This window comes from Chroicocephalus ridibundus, chromosome 1 (assembly GCF_963924245.1).
Source record: "Chroicocephalus ridibundus chromosome 1, bChrRid1.1, whole genome shotgun sequence".
Taxonomy (NCBI): domain Eukaryota; kingdom Metazoa; phylum Chordata; class Aves; order Charadriiformes; family Laridae; genus Chroicocephalus; species Chroicocephalus ridibundus.
Window position 1 is genome coordinate 135,243,365 of NC_086284.1, and position 24,289 is coordinate 135,267,653.

General features: G+C 41.4%; 1 protein-coding gene across 1 annotated transcript in view; it reads right to left on the minus strand.

Moving 5' to 3' along the window:
* Positions 1-1,761: 1,761 nt before the first annotated feature.
* The window catches only part of SHISAL1 (shisa like 1), a 197,925-nt gene continuing 175,397 nt past the window's right edge, over positions 1,762-24,289 (minus strand). Inside the window, exon 5 of the mRNA XM_063354871.1 lies at positions 1,762-5,739. Within this exon, the coding sequence (XP_063210941.1) occupies position 5,739 (1 nt within the window). The 3' untranslated portion in view covers positions 1,762-5,738. The remainder of the gene's footprint in view (positions 5,740-24,289) is intronic.

The following is a 24,289-nucleotide window of genomic DNA, read 5'->3' on the forward strand; positions in this document are numbered from 1 at the left end:
AGTCACTATCAGCATTTTAACATCTTCTATGGAAATTCCAGAGACATTTAATTTGCTCACTTGGTATATAAAAGCTGTTCCTGCTGAGTATAATGTGTTGAATATAATTCTTACTCAATTACTAGAAGCGCGCTGTAAAAATTGTTGAAACTTGGAACTGTAACACACCCAATACGTCAATTAACCATTTATCTTCTCATTTGTCTCGTAAGTTTAGCTGTTTTCAGAACCGAAAGTGCAGTTTTATAAGGGGAGTGGGTTGTGATTATTTTTGTGTTTGTAAAACTGTCTTTTGTCCTCTCTTTCTTTCGGCAATACGGCTCCATAAGTCTTAGCACAGTGGGATGTTATTGCAGTCTCTTACAGTTGCAAGAAACAGTAAGAGTAATTGAAGTGTTGCTTTAATGAAAATGACCCTTTGGCATTTTTGAGCGGATGTGCATAGTTATAGAAGCTGCAGGAATGAACTATGTTATGTGAAATAAGTGACATTGCAAAGGATTTCTCACCTGTTTTTAAAATTTGGCTTTAAAATTTCTGTACCTTTTTGACTGTTCAGGTGTGTTCCTGCAGCACAGTTTCTAGTCTGGAACTAGCGACCTGGTATTGTAAGCATAATTTCTGATGTGAAAAGGTGCAGTCTGTGTTTGTTTCACAGCGTTTTACTCATCAAAGATTCGGGACGAGCCAAAGAGGACAAGCGCTGGTCAGGACAACAGCTTAGGAAGCCTTACGCTTGGGAGCCGCAGGACGGAGGAGAGCAAGAACTGTTTCTGTCTTGTGAACCAACTTGTACGGAGAGGTGAGAGGCCCCCCCGGGACTCTCCCTCCTGCCTGTGTGCTATGTTAGGACCTAGGCCCCCCCCCATGCATATTACTGAACTTTTCTTGAGGACCGGGTGGATGGAGGAGAAGCCTTCAGTATAAGCAAAGCTACCAACAGAAAACAGCAACTGGGTTTTGGGCTGAGTTCTTTTGTTCCCTTTTACTAGTCCAAAAGCTGAAATTTCAGCTCAGCATGCTGAGTGGTTTTGGAACAGTAGCAATGATGCCTCCTAAGCGATAGGTGACAAAGGGACCTGAGAGAGCGCAGTGCATTTAGAAAGTCTAAACCTTTCTGGAAAAATTAAATCCTTCAGCCTGGCAGGAAAAAAAACAACAAAAAAATCTTGCCTTTGTGAGTTGTTGGTACTGCCTCATTTAGTACAGAGCAAGTTAAACTCTATTTATCCCTACCTCATCTGGGTAGGTGGATCATAGGATCCGTGTGAGACAGAGTACTTGGTGCAAGGAAATCAAAATGTCGCTCTCTTTCTATTCGGTTGCACATTTGGCCTTCTCAGCTAGCCTTGAGTAGTGGAAAGATTATGTTTATTTCTTAGCAGTCTCTGTTCGGTATCCCACACTTCCCTCTTAACTATCTGGTATTAGCAACTGCTGGAAATGTGATGCAGACTAAACGGACTATGTATTTATTTACGCAGTGGCCTTAGCCTTTTTTTTTTTTTTTTGTGGGGTGGCTTGCTTTTCGGAGAGCTTTTTCTTTTTTTCCTTTCTCCAAATCCAAGCATCATTCTTTGCACTAAATACACCCTCTTAATTTCCCTTTATATAAACCACTCATATAAAATATGGAGTATTGTTATCTGGGGATTTCCCTGCAGATGGGAAGGAAGACATGAAGCTTGAAGCTACTGGAAAAAGTAGAAACTCAAATCTCTACAGCTATTCCAGACAGTCTTTGAAACATTAAAGCAAGTTTTATTACAGGGATTAGTTTACGTTACACTCATTTATTAAAACCTAAGGACGTCTTTATAAAAACTACTGTATATAAAGACAAGAGCAGTGCAATAGCAGTGTAAAACACATTTTTGGTTTACTTGGCAATCACTTTAGAAAGACAACATGATTCATAATATGAAGTTAGAGAATGCTGCAAAAAATAGGACAGAATTAGATCAAAAACTAGATTAGCAAATCACTGGACACTGGCACGTACTGATTTCAAACATTGAGTGTTATGTAAACAGTATTATTTTCAATGTATTAATAAAGAGTGAGAAATCACTGTAACCCTAGAATTTCTAGTTAGCTTAATTAGCCTAAAATTTGACTGCAGACTATTAAAATAGACTATTGTACTGTATATATTATCTTCTTAGTGATTTACTATTTATGTAAAAGGAGGACTAGAAGAAATGCCTGTCTTATACAAGAGAATTTTCAAGGCTGAGAAAAGATGTTTCTTCCTGGCGAGTGAGTGAGGTTTTGTTTTTGTTGCTTTACTTTTCATACACCACCACTGGTGGCTAAATAGAACTGACTTTAAAAATCACTTTGACATGTTACTTCATAGCTTCTTCAAGTGGACAGTCCTCATATACAAATTACAGCCATAATAAAACTATTAAAACCAGTTATCTAAAATAGCTGCTACAATATGCTGAAGTATACATTAAAAGGCCAGATTATTTTCACTCTGTGTATTTGTAAGATCAATAACCAGGCACAAAAGATGGTTAATTACAACACCAAGTCCTGCACAAGCTTTATAACTTATCTTTTTATGTCCTATGTTATACACAGCAATTATTGAGAAGTTGGACACTCAGTTTTCAGTAAAACTGAAGATAGAAAATGAACTGGACAAGGAAGGAGGCTTCTGGAGCATGAAGGTCATTAATAGCCTCCGAGACAGACAGCTGCCATTGTTAGACAGGGCATACAAAGGAATGATACACTTCTGTAAACGTTAATTTTATATCCTTTATTTTTTCCAACTATGTCAGGATGGACATAGAGGAAAATATATTTCTTTTAGTCCAGGTCTTTTCTTTTAGAGCGATACTGTATTTGAACCAGTCTCTTTCTGCAGAAATAACTGAAGAATTCATTGCAGTTTATCTGGTTCACCATAATTTTGATCAGGTAAATGCAGAGGAATACCAGAGCACAGCTACCTAGGTGGTTGAAATGTTCGGGTGACTGTTTGTCTAGCCAATGCTCTTCTACAATGTCCCAAACACTAAGGGAGAAGGGCTGATAGCAATGGTGGTAGGGAAACACCTGTGGTGCGCTGTTTCCTTTTAGTTTAAGGCCCAACGAGCATTAGTCTTACTCAGGATCTTATATTCTGCTAAACTAGAGAGGCGCTCACATGATTATAACAACACAATTGATGAACAATTGTTCATCAGCTAAGAAAGACATGGATTTATCCATAAATTAATCGGTAGGCAAAATCAGAATTTCAGCCAGAGAGTATCTACCTTATATTAACTGGCTCTGTATAGAGAATGAAAGAAAACAAACAAATGAACAAAAAGCACATCAATTACAAGGTATACATGTACTAGAAGTAAAGCATAAAACTGCTCATTAATAACGCACAATTCCCAAAGGGAAAAAAACCCTTACAAAATACAGTAAGTCACACAAACCAGTATCTAATACAAATTCCTTCATGAACATAAGCTTTTTACAAAGCTCTCTGTGGCGGCCATCACCTCACAATGAAAGTAGGTGCTGGTAGAAGGTAAAAGGAGCAAACAGTTACTGCAAAGCGCCAAGGTAAGACCGATTACTGTAGATAGGTACTTTGTTGGGTGTCTGCAGGGATTATGGATCTTGGAGCCGATGCGGGAATGCGGAGTAGACGTGATGCTGGCAGAGGCGTGGATGGCATTGCTTCCAGCTCCTTGGTTTCCTTTGCTTTTCTTGCAAGCTGGCACTAATAGCACGCCCTTACATCTCATAAGGTTAGCTCTCCCACTGTCAGGAGCACTGACCCTTTCCCTGCTGAAGCGCTCATCACCAAGCAGAGAACAGTTCGGACTGTCTGCCAATATCTGCAAGCTACTTATAGTGCGTCTTTGCTGAAGGTCCTTTTTGTTCCCAGCAAAAGTGCTTTGAATGGGTCTGCAATGGCCTGATGAAATGTTCTTTTTAGAAAACTAGCATCTCCTAGGTGTAGTGTGAATCAAGGTTTAAAAAGTACTGACTCTGACTGGAAGTGCTACGATTCTCACAATGTAGAACACCCCAGTTGCACTGCGGCAGCTCTGTCACGGCTCTACAAGCTGAGTTGCACGCAGGGTTGCATATGCAGGAGCTTCTGTGAAGAGCGAGAATGGGCTGGACTTTAAGCTTACCTAGGATAGGACGGAGCCTAATGCCTGCCGGGTGGCACTCCCACCTGTGGCATTTGAATTCTTTCATATTAGCTGTTGCCTGCCCTTACTCAGTGATACTCGGCATTTTTTTACTAGTTGGTTTGCAAAGAAAAGGGGCATGAGCACATTGGTACCCTACTCAGATTGGGCCTTCTTTGAAGAGTGGGCACTCCTGTGGTCTCCAGCCTTGTTGGCTCCCCCAGCACTATTTATTCCTACGTGGCTTTAGTCACGTACCATCATGCACTCTGGAAGCTGTGAATTAAATCACTCAGTAGTCTATCCCTTTTGAGTTTAACAGAAGACTAAAATGCACTCAAATCAAAGAGGTACAAAAGGAAAACTTGTTATTTATTGACAAGGTGTTCCTCATGTTGATTATACAGTAAAATATATGGTTATTTTAAAGTTATTCAGACTTGCAGGACAAAATACTAGGCATGAAGGATTAATCTGGGATTAGCATGACTTTGCGTTATGATTCCTAGATGAACTCCCCTGTTTGGTTACCATTGCCAGGTTCTCCACATCTATATCTTAAGTGACTGAATTTCAGAGGATTTGCTCATGTAATTGATACTGTGTGATTTTAAAATAAACCTGTCCTGTGGAAAGTTAAGTCAGGCTACTGCAACCTAGTGACCAAGTACTCTTGGTAGCATCATTGCCTTTCTGGCACACAAATAGAATTCTTAGATTTGTGAGCAGTAAACTCTGAAGCCAGTTGGTGGCTGAGGGAATTGGATTATTGCTTTGTAAAGCAGAGGGACAATGGTATTATTGCTTTTGAAATATATAGATTGTTGATTTTCTTCTGTTTCTCTTTCAGCTTCAAGGATCATGGGGGTGGAATGGGGTGTCCATGTTGCTTCTTAATAAAGCTTCCCTCTTCAGGAGGGTGTGTGAAGCCAAGATGTGCTCAGATGTTTGATGTCTTAGCAGAATCATTGCCAATGTTCTTAAAATGTGTATTAAGGTTGAAAAAATCGCTACCCTGCAGTTCGACTCAATGAAAGGGCTGCACTTACCTTGTAATGAATATGACAATATGTGTAACAGTGATGGGGATTGCCAGCATCTACCCTATTGTGACAAAATATTCACCAGAGAACTTTGGAAAAACTCACATTCAGTATTCTGACACTTAGATTAGGCTCAAATGGCAATAGATGGATGGGGAGGCAAAGAAAAGTTATCTACCAAAGGTTTGTCTTGTGATCTTTTTCCACCTTTGTGTGGATTTGCCAGAGCAACTTAATTTTCTTCCTATTGAGCATTTCCTCAAATATTATACTTCCTTTCAGAGATAATATCATCCATCTAGAATTAAAATATTGCTTACAGGCTGCTTTCTTCTGGAGACTCTTTCTATATTGTTTGCCTATAGAAGTTGTCTGAATGGTGTTTCTCTTCAGGTGACTTGCTCAATCTCCCTCTTGTAGCCTTTCTCTCTCCTGCTTATCCATGATTTTTTCAGCTCTTGTCATTTAGTTGATTATCTTGAAAGCTGCTCCTTGAAGTCTGGTCTTACCTCTCCCATCTTGAGGCACATCAATATAATTTTCTGGAAGACATAAACCACAAATGTTCCCATAGTTTTTCATGAGCTCACAACATCAAAGTACTTCCTATAAGAAAAACTTGTAGTTTTCTCAGTTGTAGATTTAATTTGGGGAGGCAGGAAAGGAGAAGGAAAAGCATGAGAAAGAAAGAAGAGGTGGTAGGAGGCCTCCACCTCCTCTCATTAGCTCTGTTTGGCCCAGTGAAAGCTTGTGTGATATGGATGGTTGCATTCTCCTTCTCTTTTTTCCTACATAGTCAGAGTGAGAGGCTGACCTTGTTTCTCCCTGTTCTATTAAATTGGTCCTGGTCCTGCAAAATATTAATCGCACAGTAGGTGTGCAAGTTGCTTATTCTTACCTGTAACCCTGGGGAACATGGAGTGCAGCCTAGCTCCGGAGTCTGGGTGCATACCTGAGGTGCCGATGATGTGCCAGGCCAACCCCTGGGTGAGCATCATCAAGAGGGGACCCTGGGAACTTGGCAGGGAGGAAATGGGATGCTTTTCTGCAGGTCATGGAGCCTTGGTTGTTGGAGACAGCAAGGCTGTATGCTACATGATAAAAATCAGATTTCACCCCAAGTTCCTCTTTCTGCATGTGTGCTAGTGTACCCATTCCACATTGTTGTGTTGTCTACTACCTGTGACATGAAAAGGTCAAATACTTGCCTGAAGAGGTGAAAGAGGAAATGCAAAGAACGGCTAAACTCTTCATTTCTACTGCTTGTAGTCTACTCTGAAAGTACAAAGAGCAGAAGGCTTCCTTCTGCAACCATAAATTTACTTCCAAGTAAATCTTACTTCTGTGGACAATCACACTGGAGCTGTTTACATGAGTAAAGTGTGTCTGTGACCATATGGTAAACGCCTCTATCAAATGGCATGGCACCTTCCTATGACATTCATTACCAAGGTATGCATCAGACCGAGCACAGACTGCTTACTCTAACGCCTGTTCCTGTCATATGACGAGAAAATGCACTTCTATTTCCACATATGTAAATGATTAAGTATTATATTCATGTGCTTTCCTCACAGAAGTGTTGCGAGTAGTCGTCATTTTATTCTTGCAGTACCTCCTGGACATGACAAATGCTTTAAATCTGCCCATCTTCACCTTGCACAGAGTGTGCGTGTGTGTAACTGGCGATGAGCCCATACACCAACTATGGCAGCATGCAGGTAAATTGGATGAAAGCCCAAATAGGGAAAGTTTTAAGGTAGACCAAGATTAGTACCGTTAATAATAAATAAATGCAATGCATCTGTTTGGTCAAGCAGGAAAGCATAATGGTACGAATACAAGCTGTTGGAGGCACCATTTGGTATCCTAGTAGCAACAATACCTAATTAACTTCTCCCACCAGACAGAGTTCTTTGCATATTGGGTATTCCCAAATCTATGTGCTACATTATACATATTACATTCCATTAATGTATAAAATATGAAGAAACATCTGGTTCAGACAGCAGAATATCTGTTGGAACCAGCACGTTTGAGGTTATCTAGTGTTTACCCATCAAATCTATTCAGTATAGGAGGCTTGAGTCTCAACTTTCAAGTCAGCATAACTCCATTGAAATTGCAGCGGTGCATGTGCTCGGAAGTGCAAGGTCGGGTGGGCAGCTGTAGCTGCAGCTGTAGCTCAATGATATTATCTTAATTCAGATTTAGGCAATTCTCACAGTGCTGATAGCCAGGGAGGACCTCTGAGCAGAACTATGCAATTCTCTTGTAACTAACACTGAGGATTTAAGCCCAAAACTCAATCAAATGAAACCTATGTCAAAATTTGACAGTTAATTGCTTTCTAATAATCAAATAGCCTAGACAGCCGTGTTTGTTTTAGAAATAAAAAAAAAAATCCTTTGTGTTGTTTTGTTCTGTCACTGTCCTTTTTTGACGTTGGTAGAAATGCATACTAACAAAACATGCAAGCCTGCCCCTTGTGAGGTCTGCAGGCAGACAAAGTTTGAAATAAGTTGTATCTAGAAGACAGTCTCTTGAGACTTAGTTATAACTAATTTAAAAAATACCTGGGGAGAAAGAAACTGAAGACTATGAGCACATATCACGGCTTGGAGCCACCTATGTCCTTCACATCATCTTCAGTTGTTTCTTTTCACTCTTCTGTAGAGTGCTATGCGTACTTTAGCTCAGATGAAATGCTTTACTAATCTACAATCTGCATAATTTAAATCACTAGATTGTTTGCCAGGATGTGGTTTCTTTTATTTATTTATTTATTTATTTTTAAAGAACTGTTTAGAGATGGAGCAGGTAGAGCAGGCATTTATGTGCTCCAGGGCAGAATGCAATTTTAAATGCATCAGACCCATCAGCCAGTTACTCTTTTCCTGTACCTGAGAGTCCCAGAGTTGCTGCTAGCCAGATCCTTCTTCCAAGGTTAATATAAAGTCAAGAGTGCCACCAAGGTGGTATAAAACGAGAGTTCTCGGATCCAAAGACTGTAGGAAAGTTTATGAATATTTGTATGCAGCACACAAGATAAAATACCCCTCGTGCAGGTAGCTTCAATTCTCTGCCAGCTCCCTTAACGTGTGTATAAAGCTATGGGGGAACGACTGTGAGGATGTGAAGAGCAGAGCCAACAACACTTAGACCACACTCAGCCCTGAAAGTGTCTTACATCAAGTATCGAAGTATTCACCCTGTGTTTCCCAAGCTCTTGTCTGAGCCTGGTGCCGAATCAACAGCTTCTGCCTGAAACTGAATCCTGACCGGACGGATGCCAGGCTAAGCGGTCTTCTTCCTCTAGCGAGAAGTGAAGTGGGGTGTGCGACTGACGGCTGGACCAGTAAAGTTGAGAAGTACTGCTTCCAATTGTTTTGCAATAGCGGGATCACTGAAAACGCTTGCATTTTCCTAAGGAAGTCGAACGCTAATTTCCATGTGCAGTCAGCCAGAGTATTATATCCCAGCCTCCCAACACAGCGTGCTTGGCAACGGAAACCCCGAATTTGTCACTTCTGGTTACTTCTACAGGAGGTTAATGTCTTTAGAGCTGAAGCGTGTGCTCTGGAGCTGGCTCAGGTTGCCCCTACTCACTAGCAAAGGTTACCGCCATTGTGTAGCACCCCAGGTTGCCACCGCTGCTCTAACTGGCCGCTCAGCCAACAGCACCCACTCAAGCTGCATCGATTTTCATTGCCCGGCAAGGAAGCAGCTAACTAAAAGATCGCCTCCTCTTCTACAGCGATGACTTTGCATGGCGGCTTAGTTCCGCTGGAAAAAAATGACACCCATTAATAATGAAGGAATGATTCAGAGCCTCTGGAGACAAGTGTTTTTCAGGGACTTTTGTCATTTTCTGACAAATGAAGTAAACAGTTGCTGCATTCACCGTTCCAGGGCCTCTTGCTAAGTTACTGTTCACATAAAAGCGCCATCAATCACCACAGCCCCTTCAGACCTGAGATAACAAAGCAAACGGTCTCTGCAAATGTCCAGATCTCGCTCCGGCATGAAATTGTATTACACTGATCTAAGGAGACTGGCACTGATCTGCGCCTGTTGAGGTTCTGCTGCAATGCCTTCAGATCTGGTCACGCTGGGCGTGGAAGAAAAGCTTTCACTCTGTCTTCATAGGAAGAGCTTGGATACCAGGCAAAAAAGCAGCTTTCTGCAAGAAGCCCTCGGCAGATACACTGATTATTACAGGCAATAGGAATGTCCTCCTTCTCCATAAATGGAAGGACAAGGGAGGACAAAGCACAATGCACTAGATTTTGAAAAAAGCCTCACAAGATTGAAAGGAAGGATATGAGAAATGAATTGCAGGACAAGCACCAAATGAAAAGCCATTCAGTTGTCTAAATATATTACAAACCAGAAAGAAATAGAACATAATCTAATCCCTCTGCCTGTGGAGTCTGCCAAAGAGCAGGGAAATCATTTTCATAGCTTGGCATCTGTACACTCCTATGGCTATATTATACATAACATACAATATTATATCCAAAATGTATGCTGAAAGGCTTCTTGGGTTACAAAGTCTAATTCTTAAAAGTTATGAAATGCCAGAATGAACGCTGCCGGTGCAATCTCAATTAGGCCCTCTTGTTTGCATGAAAGAAAGCAGAAAGTTGGAGACTTTTTAGGGGGGGCTCGTCATCTTTTTTTTTCTTTGGGAGAACCTTAAAAATGGCTGAATGATTCAGGTTTTTCCAATGTAGGGGGAACTTCAACAGCAACTAAAATTTCCTTCAGGTTGGCTCAGTCCTGAAGAGGTCGAATGTTTCAGTTTTTTGAATTGACTAGGAACACTTTAACATTAAGCAGTGGCATTGGATGTTGCCATCTTGCCATAAAGGAGTGGTTGTTTGGCCCCTATTTTCATCCCCAGGCTGAGCGATCTTTTACCGGGTTACATCGCCCTTGATGCAGTACAAATTCTCCTCTGGTCTAGCTGTGAAACGCATCATGGCACCTGCATGAGGTCAGATGAGAGGACTGCCTTAAATGGTGGCAAATCAATTTTGTCACAGCCACTATGTAAAATGGCCACCATCACTGGTAACCATCATGTTACCTAATGTTTCTGAAATATTAGCTGGCTCAGGGAAGATAGAGATCTGGTGCTTAAGAGTTTAAACAAAATCCAGGCACTGGAAATTTTCAACTTGAAAAACAGACTCTGAATTTTCAACTTAAAGGGTTACTTCTACTACAGCTGACAAATCTGCAAAGGTGGAGAGAAATCTCAAAATATGTTTGAAAGCGAATACCTCAGGAAGGTGTTAGGGATTAAACAGGATAAATGTGCAACACATGCCGGATTCATCAGAGTTAAGCAATGCCTTACCTAAGAAAAGAAGGTGGAAATACCTGGGATGTGTTAAGAACAAAGCCAGAAGCATCTGCCCTGGTAGGTGTGCTCTTGGGGGACACATAAATGGGGCCAATTGAGAGAAGCCCTTTGCTAAGTACTCAGAGATGTCTGCGACACTTCTATCCATCAGTTGTTAAGGAACGCCGTGGACCTTCAAAACAGGCCCATAAACCCTGGGGAGGCATGGGACAGATGGGCTTGTTGCATTTTGATCATATTCCATGGGGAAGTTTTGGAGGGGTTCCTATTTGAGGGCAGGTACCAACTGTATTAAGCTGGTGGCCCGTAATTTCCCTAGTGCAGGTGTGAATGGCGACTAGAAAGGTTATTACGTGCTCTGGATTAAGCACAGAACTGCGAACCCCAACCTGTGTGAGTCACAGATCTGGGGTAGAGCATCAGAGCGCTCAGGAGACTAAGCAGTTCCCTGACAGTTCAAGAGAAGGCTTTCTCAGCAGGATTTCTCTGCTCTGCTGCTCTTTTGGAGCACATAACCTACCCTTTTGCTGTCATAGCTTGCGAATCACTATCCTGATTTAAGGGCAGCAGGCAAAAGATAGGTCGGATGCAACAGTGAGTGGAAGAACACACGTTTAGCCAGTGTATTCTGGAAAGACAAGGCCTACTTACAAGTCTTCTGCGACATGCCCTGAGCAGTGCTGGGATGTGCCATGTACTTCAATATACACAAGGCTATCAGCTTTTGCTTGGGTGTGTTAAAGATTATACCAAGTTTATAGTAGTCCTACTGAAGCACCAGAAAGCCTGCCTTCCGTAATTGATGCTGGGAAAGCCACGATCACGTCGGAGATGCTGTCTGCTCATATCGTTGCTTTGTAGGTGGGAAGAACCATTTGGATTATATGTTTTATTTGGGTTGTGTTTACAGCAACGTATTTGCTCACGCTGCAATGCATTAGCATCAGTACAATGCGTTCTTGATGAGGAACAAGTCAGACATAAGGCACGAATGGGAACAACTCTGAACAGGAATGGGTGGAATAGGTCCTACCTACCAGCCACTGGAAATGGGCTGCACGTCACCTCTCAGACTGCTCTCCTCCCTTCCACCTGGGAAATATAAGTGGGAAATAGGCACGTGCTTACTTCCACTGTGCTTTCAGAGTGGAATCACCTGTCCATGTTCTGGAAGCTAATTATCACATAGAGGCTTAATACGTTACAAAAGCGAATGCTGTCAGCTGTCTTAGACATTGGAGCATTGTAGTAAGATGTTCAAGAGTTGCAATGACTCTTTACAATGCTTGAGAAGGGCTTACTAGAAAAGTCAAGTGCATGAATTATGAAGCAGTGCAATTTTTAAGAAATTTCCATTTTAATAATTTGTTACGAGTGTTGGCAAATCTGGCTTTTAAATTGCTCACTCCATTTCTTAAGAATCTCACCTCTTTTAGCCTGGATTAAGCTTGTGGGACTCCCGTAAGGACTGGGGGATGTGTAACACACTGCACTTCACATCACTGCCTAGAGCTGTTCACTGGCTTTAAAGGAGATTTAGAAACTTTGTGAAGATCTTGCATTCCCAGGGGGTAGGCTTGGGCACCCATACGGGAGAAGGGGCCGGTGGTGGATGGCAGGTACCTGCTGGCCAGGTCCTTGGTTGTGCTGCTGTCCTGAGAAGGCCAGGGGAGGTGCATGGCTGCTCTCCATGCCAGAGGGACATAGAGCAACTCGGATTTACACTCTACTCTTGCTTATTTCCTAGCTAAACCTGAATCCAATACCTGCTAATTAGCGACAACCAAGCCCCCCACTGGTTTGTAGTCACACAAAAGATAAGGTTACTCACACCAGTGGAGGATCTTTGTTTGCCTCTTTAAATCACTTCTAAATTTTATTCCATGACTTCCTGTTGCTACTATAGAGTTCAAAGATGGTTTTCAGAGGAACACTTTGCCTCTGGCACATGTTTGGGCTTCATACTGGTGGGTCCACTGGTTTGGATTTGTGTCTAGGACAGTGCCCTGAGCCCATTGCCAGAGAACTGGGAAACAAACTGCAACCAGTTAGAAAGTGCCTCCCAGCGCTCTCTTGCAATGAAGAGGAGGGTCCTGTACCAGCGCTGTGTTTGGCACTGGTCTGTATGGTCTCGGTACCAATGATCTGGCTGCTTTTTTGCAAGTGAAGCTTGGGATCTGCTCAGATCCCAGGTCTGTCTCACAGAGGGGTGTGGGAGGAGACCTGGCACTTGGAATGAGCCTGGGGAGCTGCTGCAGGCGAGGACTTGCCTTCCCCACCTCCTCCACCAGAACTGCGGGTGTTAAAACAGCAGCTGGCTTAACTTTTGTTATTAATATGACTGCCTGGCTAACAGACCAAAGCTAAGAGAGAAAATGGGTTTCCTGTAGAGTTTCTGGAATATCTATAACTGTACAAATTAAATACTCTTTTGTCCCATCATCTGGGTTGGGTGGGAGACGAATGAAACCACACAGGATACAATTTTCTCTATTTTTTACTAAAGGCCATATTTTACAATTCTCAGTTACAAAGAGCAGTAATGTGAAATCAATAGGGTTGCTAACACAAATAAATATAACTTCCTGTGAATAATGGTTTCTGAAGTAATCCTATGCTTCTGAAAGTCAAGTATTTTTCAATTAGTAGCAATGTTTATCATTTGATAGTTCCTGAAATGGTTGATACTCCCTAACACAGGTCTGGAAAGTAAAAACATCCAGTTCTCTTGGAGCATTTCGGGGGAAATATGAAGCATTCAAAGTTCTGATTTATGAGTGTCAAATAGAGGAACAGATGAAGGTTTGAGGACATAAATTGAAAGATGATCACTGAAAAGCTGCCTGTGTATTCCCTCACTGAAGCATTGCAGTCTGATTTTTAATGACCTGAAATGTTTTCATCCTCCTCTTAAGGTTATTTCAAAAAAATACTCAAAACACCCTGGGCCTTCCAAGGCATCTTAAAAGTGTGGATGGCCAATTACAAGTAAAACTGAAAGTGAGCTGGACTTACTAATTTGCCAGACATCTATGAAACCCTCGAGTCACCACCAGGATGCCCGAATCAGATGCATCACTTGAGGCTGAAATTCATCTGGCTGATTGCTGACAAATTTTCCTGTTGGCTCACGTGTGGCAACCATTAAATTACTGATACACCTGAAGGCAAATTAATTTGCATGGTTCACAAAAAAAACCCCTGGTTTCCTTATGTATACAGTTCGAATGGCCTTCAATTTTTTTCAAGACCTCAATGAATCACAATGCCAAACTGAATAGGGATATCATGTAATGAACTCCGACTTCTTGTTCCACTTGAGACTGTGCTCATTTTCACATATTTTCAGCTAAGTAGAGTGACCAAATAGCTTTAATTACATTCCTGTCATAGAAGAAGATGACTTGAGATATTTAGACCCGGAGAGGCCAAGAGGAACTATTGCTAGAGGCAAGATAGTATTTTGTTGCCTTCTTCTTTAAAGTCTAGGGCAGGCATGTTGCTTTGGAAAGGAGATTATTGGTACGTGTAATTTAATGACATAGATACTATGAGTGGGTTTCATCTCACCTAACTTTAGACTTAAAAATAATTAGATGTCTTAATTTCCAGCGAGTCACCTCAGGCTCTTTTATTGTCAACAGAAAGCAACAGCCACCTCTGCAGAGCTACTCTCCTCCTCCTCCTGGGATAGGTGTCAAGCTGGGTGAGTGATGCTGTGGGGACTCCCCTTTGCCCTTACTGCCACCAAAAGAAACCAACGGGTGATCAGTTCAAGTGCAGGTGCCTAAAAGTCCCATGCCTAACTTAGGGAATGAATAGTTCCACTGCCCCCAAAAACCGAATTATGAAAATGTGTAACGCTAGAATGGATTTCTGTCACCGTCATATTCAGTCTCATACTGCCACATGCAAATATTTAATCTTCTATGTAAATATATCCAGCTCTGTGCTTTTTACAACCCCATACCACTAAGTGGAAGTCGTTCTGTAGTTTCCATGTTCTGGTTAGAAAGCTTCTTCCCTCGTGTTTATTCATGAGCAGACTTGATTCATGCGTTTAAGACCTATAACACGCTAAAAGATTTGGATGGAAAAGCCAAGGCCTGTAGGTATTTCCTCACATACAGCTCCCTCTGGAAAGAAAAGCAGCTTCCTACCCCACATGTACATGTGCAGTCACGAAGATATTTTTCCCCCCTCCCTCTCTCATGAACTTCCATTGGCTGGGTGGCAGGAAAGGTGCATCCCTGAGGCCCATGGCAGTAGCACCCCCAGAGATGCTGCACGCTCCTGTGGATGGCGTAATAGATGGGCACTCTCCGGAGCAGAGCTTGATACTCAAACTTTTTGCACAGTGAAAGCTCTTGGTACTGCTGTAAAAGCTTTTAAAAAATTCTGTGAGCCTTTGAATATTTCTTCATCAGTGGTAAGGACTGAATTATCTGAATGTCTCTGATTTCAGCTCATCCCAATTTCCCAAAAGCTGATGTTACCAGCTTTCAAAATCTGTTCCCACAAAGGGGCTTCAACATGCCTAAGATTATTCAAGCATTCTTCACGTTTGCTGAGCTCTTACACAGCAGTGTCAACCCATACACCGAGAGAGCACAATGAAAAGTACAAGAGGCTTTACAAGAGTGTGCCCTTCTATGTAAAATTCAGGTACCTGATATGAGAAAAAGGCCTCCTTTCACACTGGCTGACAATGTGAATTTAACAGATCCGCTACAAATTGAAAGCCAGGTTTAAAAAGCAAGCAGTAAAACTTGCCATGTGATTTATGATGTAGCTTGCTAGCACACTGCCATTACCTGCTTACACAATTTCCTAATGCACACAAAAACTTTACCAGGGATATTTTAAAAACAAAAACACCAAAACTTTGGTATCACAGTAGTGTCTGATTCAGAAAGAAGAGCAGCTATAGAGTGTATTCTTTTATTAAGTCTAGTAACGTTTAATTTTTTTGTAATCCCTTTGCCATACCGTGACCAATAATTTATTTATAAATTAAGGACATAATTTAAAATTATGTTTATGCAAGATATAGTCAATGTAGAGTGTCTTTACTCATGTGGATGGTCGATTCTAGGTGTTGTAACAGGTCTTTGCAACTTACAGCTGAGGTTAAAATGGCTTTATTATACAGGATGATGTATGTGGTCTGTCCCTTGATGTTAACTGAGCTGTACGTAATTGAGCTGTTAATAAGCGAAGGAGAAATGTGGCCATATATAAGGAACTATGTGGGTATATGCACAGTGATACGTATAGTGATATGAGTGCATATGCACATGTTTATGTATATATGTGTATCTGTTATTAATTTATGCAGCCCACAGTTTTTGGATATATCTCACACATTCTATATATAACTGTAGCTTAGTTTCTTGGTAAAATTCAAGAATGAACTACTGAGCTAAACAAAAGTAGGCCAACCTACATCAGGTGAATATTCTGCTCCTTTTGTTATCTCTTTTGCCCTGGCGTTGTTTGCCACCTTGGCAATTCAATCTATTAAAATTGCTGCCTAGCGTGTCGTGAAGTCCAACAGAGGATAAAACCAAACACATTCATGGAAACTGAACTGTTGAAACATGCTGAAAGGGGGGAAAGGGGCTAGCCAAAAATTAGATTTGAGTGTTTCGGTCATTTGCAGAGCTTCAAGGTGCTGACTTCTTTCAAGGCCCAGGGAAGTCAATAAAACCGAAAGCCACTGAGATTCCAGGGGATTCATGTTAGAAGCAAGAGAAGATTTTTTTCTAGATTCCAGTTGAAAGAAGGCAGCAAAGTTGGTTTCCAAAGATACACTGCTTGAACCGGATCCGGGCTGGACCACCCACAATTCCTAATAACACTATGAAATGCTCCAGGCTCTTCATTTCCCTGGTAGCAGGGCGGGTGCTGCGGGGGCAGAGGCGCAGAACAGTGGCCCTGAAGAGGAAGGTGGCCGGTTCCTGTGCCCGCATCCGACAGCTGCCCAGCAGCGAGGTAGGTGGAGAGCCACTCTGGATGCTGGAACTGCTCTTCAGTCGCCACCGAGCCTCTGCATTTCATTTGACTTACTAAGTTACTCCCTTTTCTTTCTTCTGTTTCCGTTTCTCTCTCCTGTGCATTAAAAACCTTCAATAATAACCACGGCTTCCTCCAGCAGAGCTGAAACAAGATGCGTGTGCTGCTTCCCTTAGCCTCGCCAGAGGCTGAACTTGCTCCAACTGCAGAACGGACTATTTAGGAGGGAGGAATCTGTTTCAGCACTTGAATTTTGATCCCCAAACCTGTGGTTTAGCCTAGAGTTGTATATTTACTCCCAGTTAAATCAGCTTTTTTATTTATCTCCACACAATACAGGAATTTTTTTCATTTCTGGAAATAAAATGCGTATTAATGGCATATGGAAAAAATTGTATTTCTTGAAGTAGTTATTGCTTTTACCAAAAAGCCTTATTTTCTAATTTCACTTTTCAGTATTAAGAGGGCTAGTCTTCTGAGTCAGAGCGCAAGAAAATATATGTAGTAATTACTGCATTGAGGCCTAGATTTCAATGGAGAATGAAACAGTCATTGTGATTCCTGTAACTGTTCTCTCTGTGTATGAGGTTTTTTTCCCTCCACTGAATTTGTGTGGCTTTTCCAGCAGTATGAAATCAAAAAGAATTTCTTTTAAAATAAATTTCTGAAGATGCTTCAAAAAAGAGCATGGAACGGCTTTTTAACATTAACAAAATTATCAACAACTGATAAAATAGTAGTAAAGCTGTTGCAATTTAATCCGGTTGCTGTTTGACTTCCTGTTGTGGATCCAGTTTATGCTTGCAGATAACAATCCAAGCAATAAATAAATTTTAACTTTTTTTATTTGCAGTTAGGAGCAGAAGGGTAACACCCGCACCAGCATCACTGGAAACAGCACTACATGCTGGAAGAGATGTTAGAAAGACACTTTTATGCAGAAATGTCTCTTCCCTCTTTCCTCCCTGCTCTCCCCATGTAAAAAGCCATAGGAGAAGTTGAGGTGGGTAGAGGTGTGGAAAGAGAAGAGGCCAAAGACCCTGGACAATTTTAGCAGAGTGAAAGAGGCAAGGAAACGATTTCTCTTTCGCGGTTATCTGAGCTGTATTGCTGGCTTTACAAAGAAACATGCTTTGACGCCAGTGGTGGAACTGTGACTGGTTTATTATTTTTAAATTGTCTCACAGCTGCATCTAGATATTGGTCTGCTGGGGTGTAAGATGTCCTTTGGCTGCAATAGGATCTTTGTGCATGGATCAATGACAGTGTATGACCCCTGCTGAGTAGCGTTTCTTGCGTCGCAGAGAAAGAAAAACACTGCTTGCTTGGCGTCATCGGGCTGAGGTATTCCACTTGGTATGGCTTGGTTTTAATGATAATTTATGAAGCATGGAAATTTTTGTTTTGATCAATAATGACTGCCAGCTGGTGGGTTATACTCTGTTTGTTCTATGTTATTCTTCATTATTTACTCATTTGTTCGCACGTGTGTGCACATTTTGTATAGTGGATCCACTGTATGCTCATTTTTTTCATGACAGACATTTAGGCTTCTTGCAGGTTCCCACTGATGACTGCGGTTTTCAGGTATGCGCCTTAATATTAGATGAGAGGCAGAAAGACCATAATAATTCAGAATGAATAATTCAACAACAGCTATTACATGCATGCACTATAACAGAGAATGCTGCTGTGCTGCGTCAATGTTCTTGTGTCCACTATAATCTTACAGCACTTCCAAATAAAAAATTGGAAGCCGGTTACTTACACACAAAAATAATCTTCACCTCTTCAGCTCTCCTACCACCACTGGCTTTCTGTGCCCACAGAACTTGAGAGACGAGGATTTGGCAGGTGGTGCCGAGATGAGACTTTGCCCAGAGATTTCCATTCTTTGGCGTGATTATGCAATCACTGCGCAGTCCCACTGGCATCAGCAGCTATTATGCAGCAGCTGCATAATCAGGCGTTTATTGGAAGAGGTGGGGATGAAGAAGGCCACATGTTTGTCCCCTGTGTTCCCTAATGGTAGAGGATGAAACAATTGGAAAAAGCATTGTGTGATTTTTGATGTGCAGCTGTTGGCCTGTATTTTCTGACTGCTCTGTAAATCTGACAAGAACATGATGCTAGGAAAATGTAATGCTTGGATCACAACACCACCATTAAATGCTACAGGCCTGGGGAAGAGTGGCTGGAAAGCTGCCCAGTAGAAAAGGACCCGGGGGTGTTGGTCAACAGCAGACTGAATGTGAGCCAGCAGTGTGCCCAGGTGGCCGAGAATGCCAACAAGCATCCTGGCCTGTATCACAAATAGTGTGGCCGGCAGGACTAGGGAAGTGATTGTCCTGCTGTACTCGGCACTGGTGAGGACACACCTCGAATGCTGTGTTCAGTTTAGGACCCCTCACTACAACAAGGACATTGAGGTGCTGGAGCGGGTCCAGAGAAGGGCAATGAAGCTGGTGAGGGGTCTGGAGCACAAGTCTTATGAGGAGCAGCTGAGGGAACTGGGGTTGTTCAGCCTGGAGAAAAGGAGGCTGAGGGGAGACCTTATCGCTCTCTACAGCTACCTGAAAGGAGGTGGGAATCGGTCTCTTCTCCCAAATAGCAAGCAATAGGAGAAGAGGAAATGTCCTCAAGTTGCGCCAGGGGAGGTTTAGACTGGATATTAGGAAAAATTTCTTCACCATCCCTGAAGATATTTAAAAGACATGTAGATGTGGCACTTAGGGACATAGTTTACCGGTGGACTTGGCAGTGCTAGGTTAATGGTTGGACTTGATGATCTTAAAGGTCTCTTCTAATCATAATGGTCCTATGATTCTGTGAAAACTGATGTTGGTGCGAGTCTTTGGGGAACACAGCTTCACATATTCCCCAAATAACTCAGATTTTAAAGAGCCATTCTCCTTAGGGTTCTCAGTTTGGCCTCCTCTGCAGATCTAGCTTCCCATGCAGTGACTCTTGTTTATATTCCATGAGCCCCCTTGCCAGTTTTAAAATTGCAAGTAAGGGGTATTCTGCTGCATCTCAAGACATTTCCTTGGTGAATTGCCCACTTTGAAAAGAAATGCATGCTTAGGTGAGATGAATCCCACTGTCAGACTTTAGCTGGTTAAATGTTAGCGACTTGTATAAGCTCATCTTCCAGCATAGTGTTAAAAAATCAATGAAGAGAAGCTTCCAAGTTATTCAATCCATCCTAAGAGAGGCGGAATAAATAGCCCTCTGGAAATGCCTCTTTCAACGTATTAGTGAGGATGCCTAAATAACTAGTAGATGCTCGATTTTTAGATTGCTAAATTGACTGAGGTTAATCCTGCTCTTTATCGCCAGTCAAGATTTGTATAATTTGATCTTCCAGGTATTGGATCTTTTTCTGTCTTTGTTTGCTACAGTCCTCTATTGTCCGAAATCTCCTTGCCATGAAGAATTTACAGACTGGGATCAAATTGCCTTTTAATTCTTTTAGCCTTGAGCTTCTTAAACTTCTCACAGTTTGACAGCCCTTCCAAAAGTCAGATAAGCTCTGCAGCTCTTTCTGAATGCTTTCCCCATCTGCCGTTACAATTTTTTCTGATACAGGCCCCAGTGAAGGTGATGTTTCCCTCTAGCAGTCTCACCACTGCCAGTGAGATAACAGGTCCTGACTTCTAATTGGCATCTCCTTTTCATATACTCAAGAATTTCGTTAGCTTGCTTATCCATCATACTGTATAGGAAACTGATGGTGGGTAGTTAGCTATTGCATTACTGGATGTTTCAACTATCTCTGTAACAGAACAATAGTGACTTGTGCCGTTACCTGGAACTTATGTCCATGTTTCTACTACATAACATAAAATCCTAGTTTTGTGAGGCAGGAACTTTGTTGCCCACGTAGGTGTGTCAGATACCAACGCAGAGCGTGGTATAATCAGTCTTTAAGAGCTAGATTACAGCCTGTTGTATATTTGATCTTCGTAATGCATTTTCAGATTTTTATAGAACTACAGGAGAGTCCTACACAGAAACTGGATGCAGTGTCATAAGTTTGTGAAACCTTTAATGACCTCTTCATCTTCTCTTAGACAGTCTACTAGAACCTCGCTGAAGCACTAGATTACATGCTGCACTGTGCAAGCGAGTCTACTCATGTGCTTCCAATGTGGTCTCCTCATAGTATGTCAGATAAGGTGCAAAACTCAACTAGAACAACGGTGTTCACACATGTTTGTCCGTACAGCAGGTTGAACCTGCGACTGTTGGAGCCCAAACCTACAGACTTCTACATGCCTTCACGGTCCCAGGATTACTGGCCTCCTAGGTATGAAGGATGCATGATCCTCTGGAAACTGCAATGTGAGACTGGTGATGGGGGACAATTTCTTGCTCTTACGGTATTGCAAAATTTACAAAATTTTACACAAATTACAATAATGGAAGTATTGTCAAACACTTTCAGCGTGGCCCTCGGTAACGAGACAGGTTTTTCTGTTTCATCTGTCAAATGGAAGTAACAAAACTTGACTAGCTCACATAAGCACTGTGTGGATAAATACACCACAGCCCATTAAGAACTCATTTACTTTTATAGTACATAGCAGCAGTGCTAACTGCTCTAGCCAGTGGTCATGAGAACTGCCTTTAAGAAAGATAATGAAATGCCAGCCAATCCCCTAGCTAATTTTTACTAATTTTGTTTTTTAAACATTCTAGACCATGTTTGCATCAATATAAATTGAATAAAGGAAAAAAATAAAATGAGGCAGAGATTGCCCTCACAGGTGATATTTATTAGTCTAACAAACACTGGGAGATTAGGACTTAAAATTTTAGGGACACAATTTAGAGGTGGTTTCGTCAGCATTAGGCTGATGGCTGGACTCAATCATCTTAAAGGTCCCTTCCAACCTAGGCAATTCTATGATTCTATAATTCTAAAATGGGAAGATGTGGATTGCTCTTGTCACTGGTGCTAAACGAGCACTTTCTTCTGTTATCTCACTTGTCTCCTACAAAACCTACCCCTTACAGCCAGCATCATCTTGTGGACTTTCTTAAGCATGGTTGTCCGACTGCTTCAGGTATTTTTCCTTTTGCTTTATGTATTCCCAGGGAAAAGACAGTAAGAGTCAATCTGAGCACGAGTTGGCAAATGCCGAATCAAGTTTATTTTTTTTTTTCCGATAGCATCACAATTAGGTTGTATTTTTAACACATCCGCAAAAATGCATCCATTTTGTCTTCTTTTAGTTGTTCATGCGAACAGTGGGTCTCTCTTTAATTGGGATGACATTTTTTGTTGTGAACTCTGAGAGGCTTCAGTGAATACTTAAAAAAATAAAAAGTCAACTCCAAGCCCCTCATGCAATTTTCTTTAAAATGTCTTAAAATGCAAATTAAGCAGGTGTTTTACTAGTTGATTTTGGTTGTCAACTTCAGCAGCATAAGAGAAGTTTGGGAGGTTTTAGGTGATCAAAAAGGGTGAACTCTGGCTGCTTTCCAATCACAGTTCCTTTAGAACTTTTTAGGTGAAACTGTGCTGGAGATGAGCTGTTAGCACAAGAATGATAAAAGGTGCTGGGCTCAGCAGCTCCCTATGACTCATCACTTCTCAGAGATGAGAAGCCGGGAATGCAATAGAAAATAACTTGCCTCCCTCGTCTGCGTGACTGATTAAAATCTGTATCACTAATCAACGTAGAATATAGTTAATGACTGTTTAATTAATTTACTGTAATTTTTGATGAAGCTCACTGCAATTACTTTTCCACATGCTGCTACATGATAGTAATGATTTTCAACAGAAAGAAGGCAGCCTGTGTAGCGTGTGTCAGCTCTCAGAGCAGCATCATTTTAATGACAGCAAGGAATTGCTCTAATGTGAAATTCAGCTCAGAGATATGATTAACTAGTTAATGCACACAATCCCCGTAACTGTGAAGGCTCCTTTGTGCACAACCTACTCAACTATGTACCAGAGCATCGGTCCTTCGGAAAGAAAAACTGTAGCCGGACTTTGTGATTTGAGCCCAGCAGTCTTTGTTCCGCCAGGTGACCGCATGAACCGCTGCGCAAACACCTTTGCATCGCTGCGTTTAACACTGGCTGTAAATGGTTATGTCTCCACAATCATTCCACTTCCGCGATTCCTTGGAGCCTAAGTAAAGGTTACCAATAGATACAAACTCCAGGAAACAGATTACCCTATTGGGAAGTAAAGTGAGGTAGCTTATTTATTTCACACACAACCACTTTTTACAGTTAATTTTTACCCTCCTGTATTTTATGATGGGTGCCCAGTTTCCACCACTTACTCCTTTGATCCTGCTCCGTGGAGGCTACATAGTTGTGCTGATTAAACAAATTTCTATGATGTTTAAAGCAATGTGTCTCACTTGTTCTGTTTTGGGATCACATTATCACCTGACATGGGACTAAGATTAGCAGCATTTCTAATTGCGTTCCAGTGACATTTGTCATATTCCTGCCATTTGAAGTCTTGAACTGGTTTTATCTCTTTAGCATTTCCAATTTCCAAGAAACTTTTTATAGTGGATTTCAAAGTCTTTTCAGAGGCATATTTTTTTTCTGCAGGGAATAGGTTTTCTTCACAATTATGGTTGTAGATATCTGTGTACATGTATTTATGACAGTATTGATCATGTAACTTCTCCAAAACTTTTTAAGTTCTTGAAAATTGTTTGCTGATTGACATCAGCATTCTCTCACGACTTAACAAACAGTAAAATGACTCTAATGTTTCTCAAATTTCAACGCTTTTTGATCTATTTCGCTTTTGAGACTTAAACAGCCGTATATCTGGTATCTTCATAATGATGAACAAATTGACCGTGTCTAATTGCTGGCCTTTTCTTGAACTGTGCAGTGAAACATCATTATAAAACCAAGGTCATACAAACATGTCTTATCACTTTCCTGATGAAATGCCTAATTGCTTGCTGCGGTTGTCTTCGTCATGATCTAATCAGGGAACAGTGACAATAAAAGTAATGATGTGGTAGATCCTTGACCTCAGCTCTCACTGCAAATAATTGTCTGACATTGTTACCATTTATGGTCATGCGTTCAGCATTATCACATAAGCTTTTGATGATTTCATTACTGCCTGGTATTCCATAGCATGCCATTATTTCATGTAGAAATTTTAGCATACTCTAAAAGACCTTCTGCAACCCCATAAAAGGATTATTCATTGTACACGGCTTTTTGTTTAATAACTCTGAGAATAAATTGGTCTGTACCTGATCTTCCCCTCTACTACCTGCTTGTACCTCCTTGAGTTAGGGATTGATCTGTTTCTTGACATCCAAAATATACGTTGGGAGTTGATTTTCCAAGACACTGAAAGCAATGGGATTTTATTTGAGACTCTTACTTTTTTTCTTCTTCTTCATTCTCATTTCTGTTAAAAGCACCGAGTGTACATAGATAGTTGTTTTGCAGGTCTTTTCAGTAGTTCTCTGGGGCATAGTCTACTTAAGATGGACAGTATTCTGGCCATCATTTTCTTTCTCTTTTTTTTTGTTCTTTTTTTGAAAAGTGCTTTCTTTCAGTTCAGAACTCTGAGTTACGCTAAATCTCCTACATAGAAATCCCGTTGCAACTTTGCATAAACACAGGAAAGCTTGCCTGTTTACATCATTAACTTCAGCTCCTTAACACCTCCCCCTTTTATTTCTTCTACCACTTGCAATATA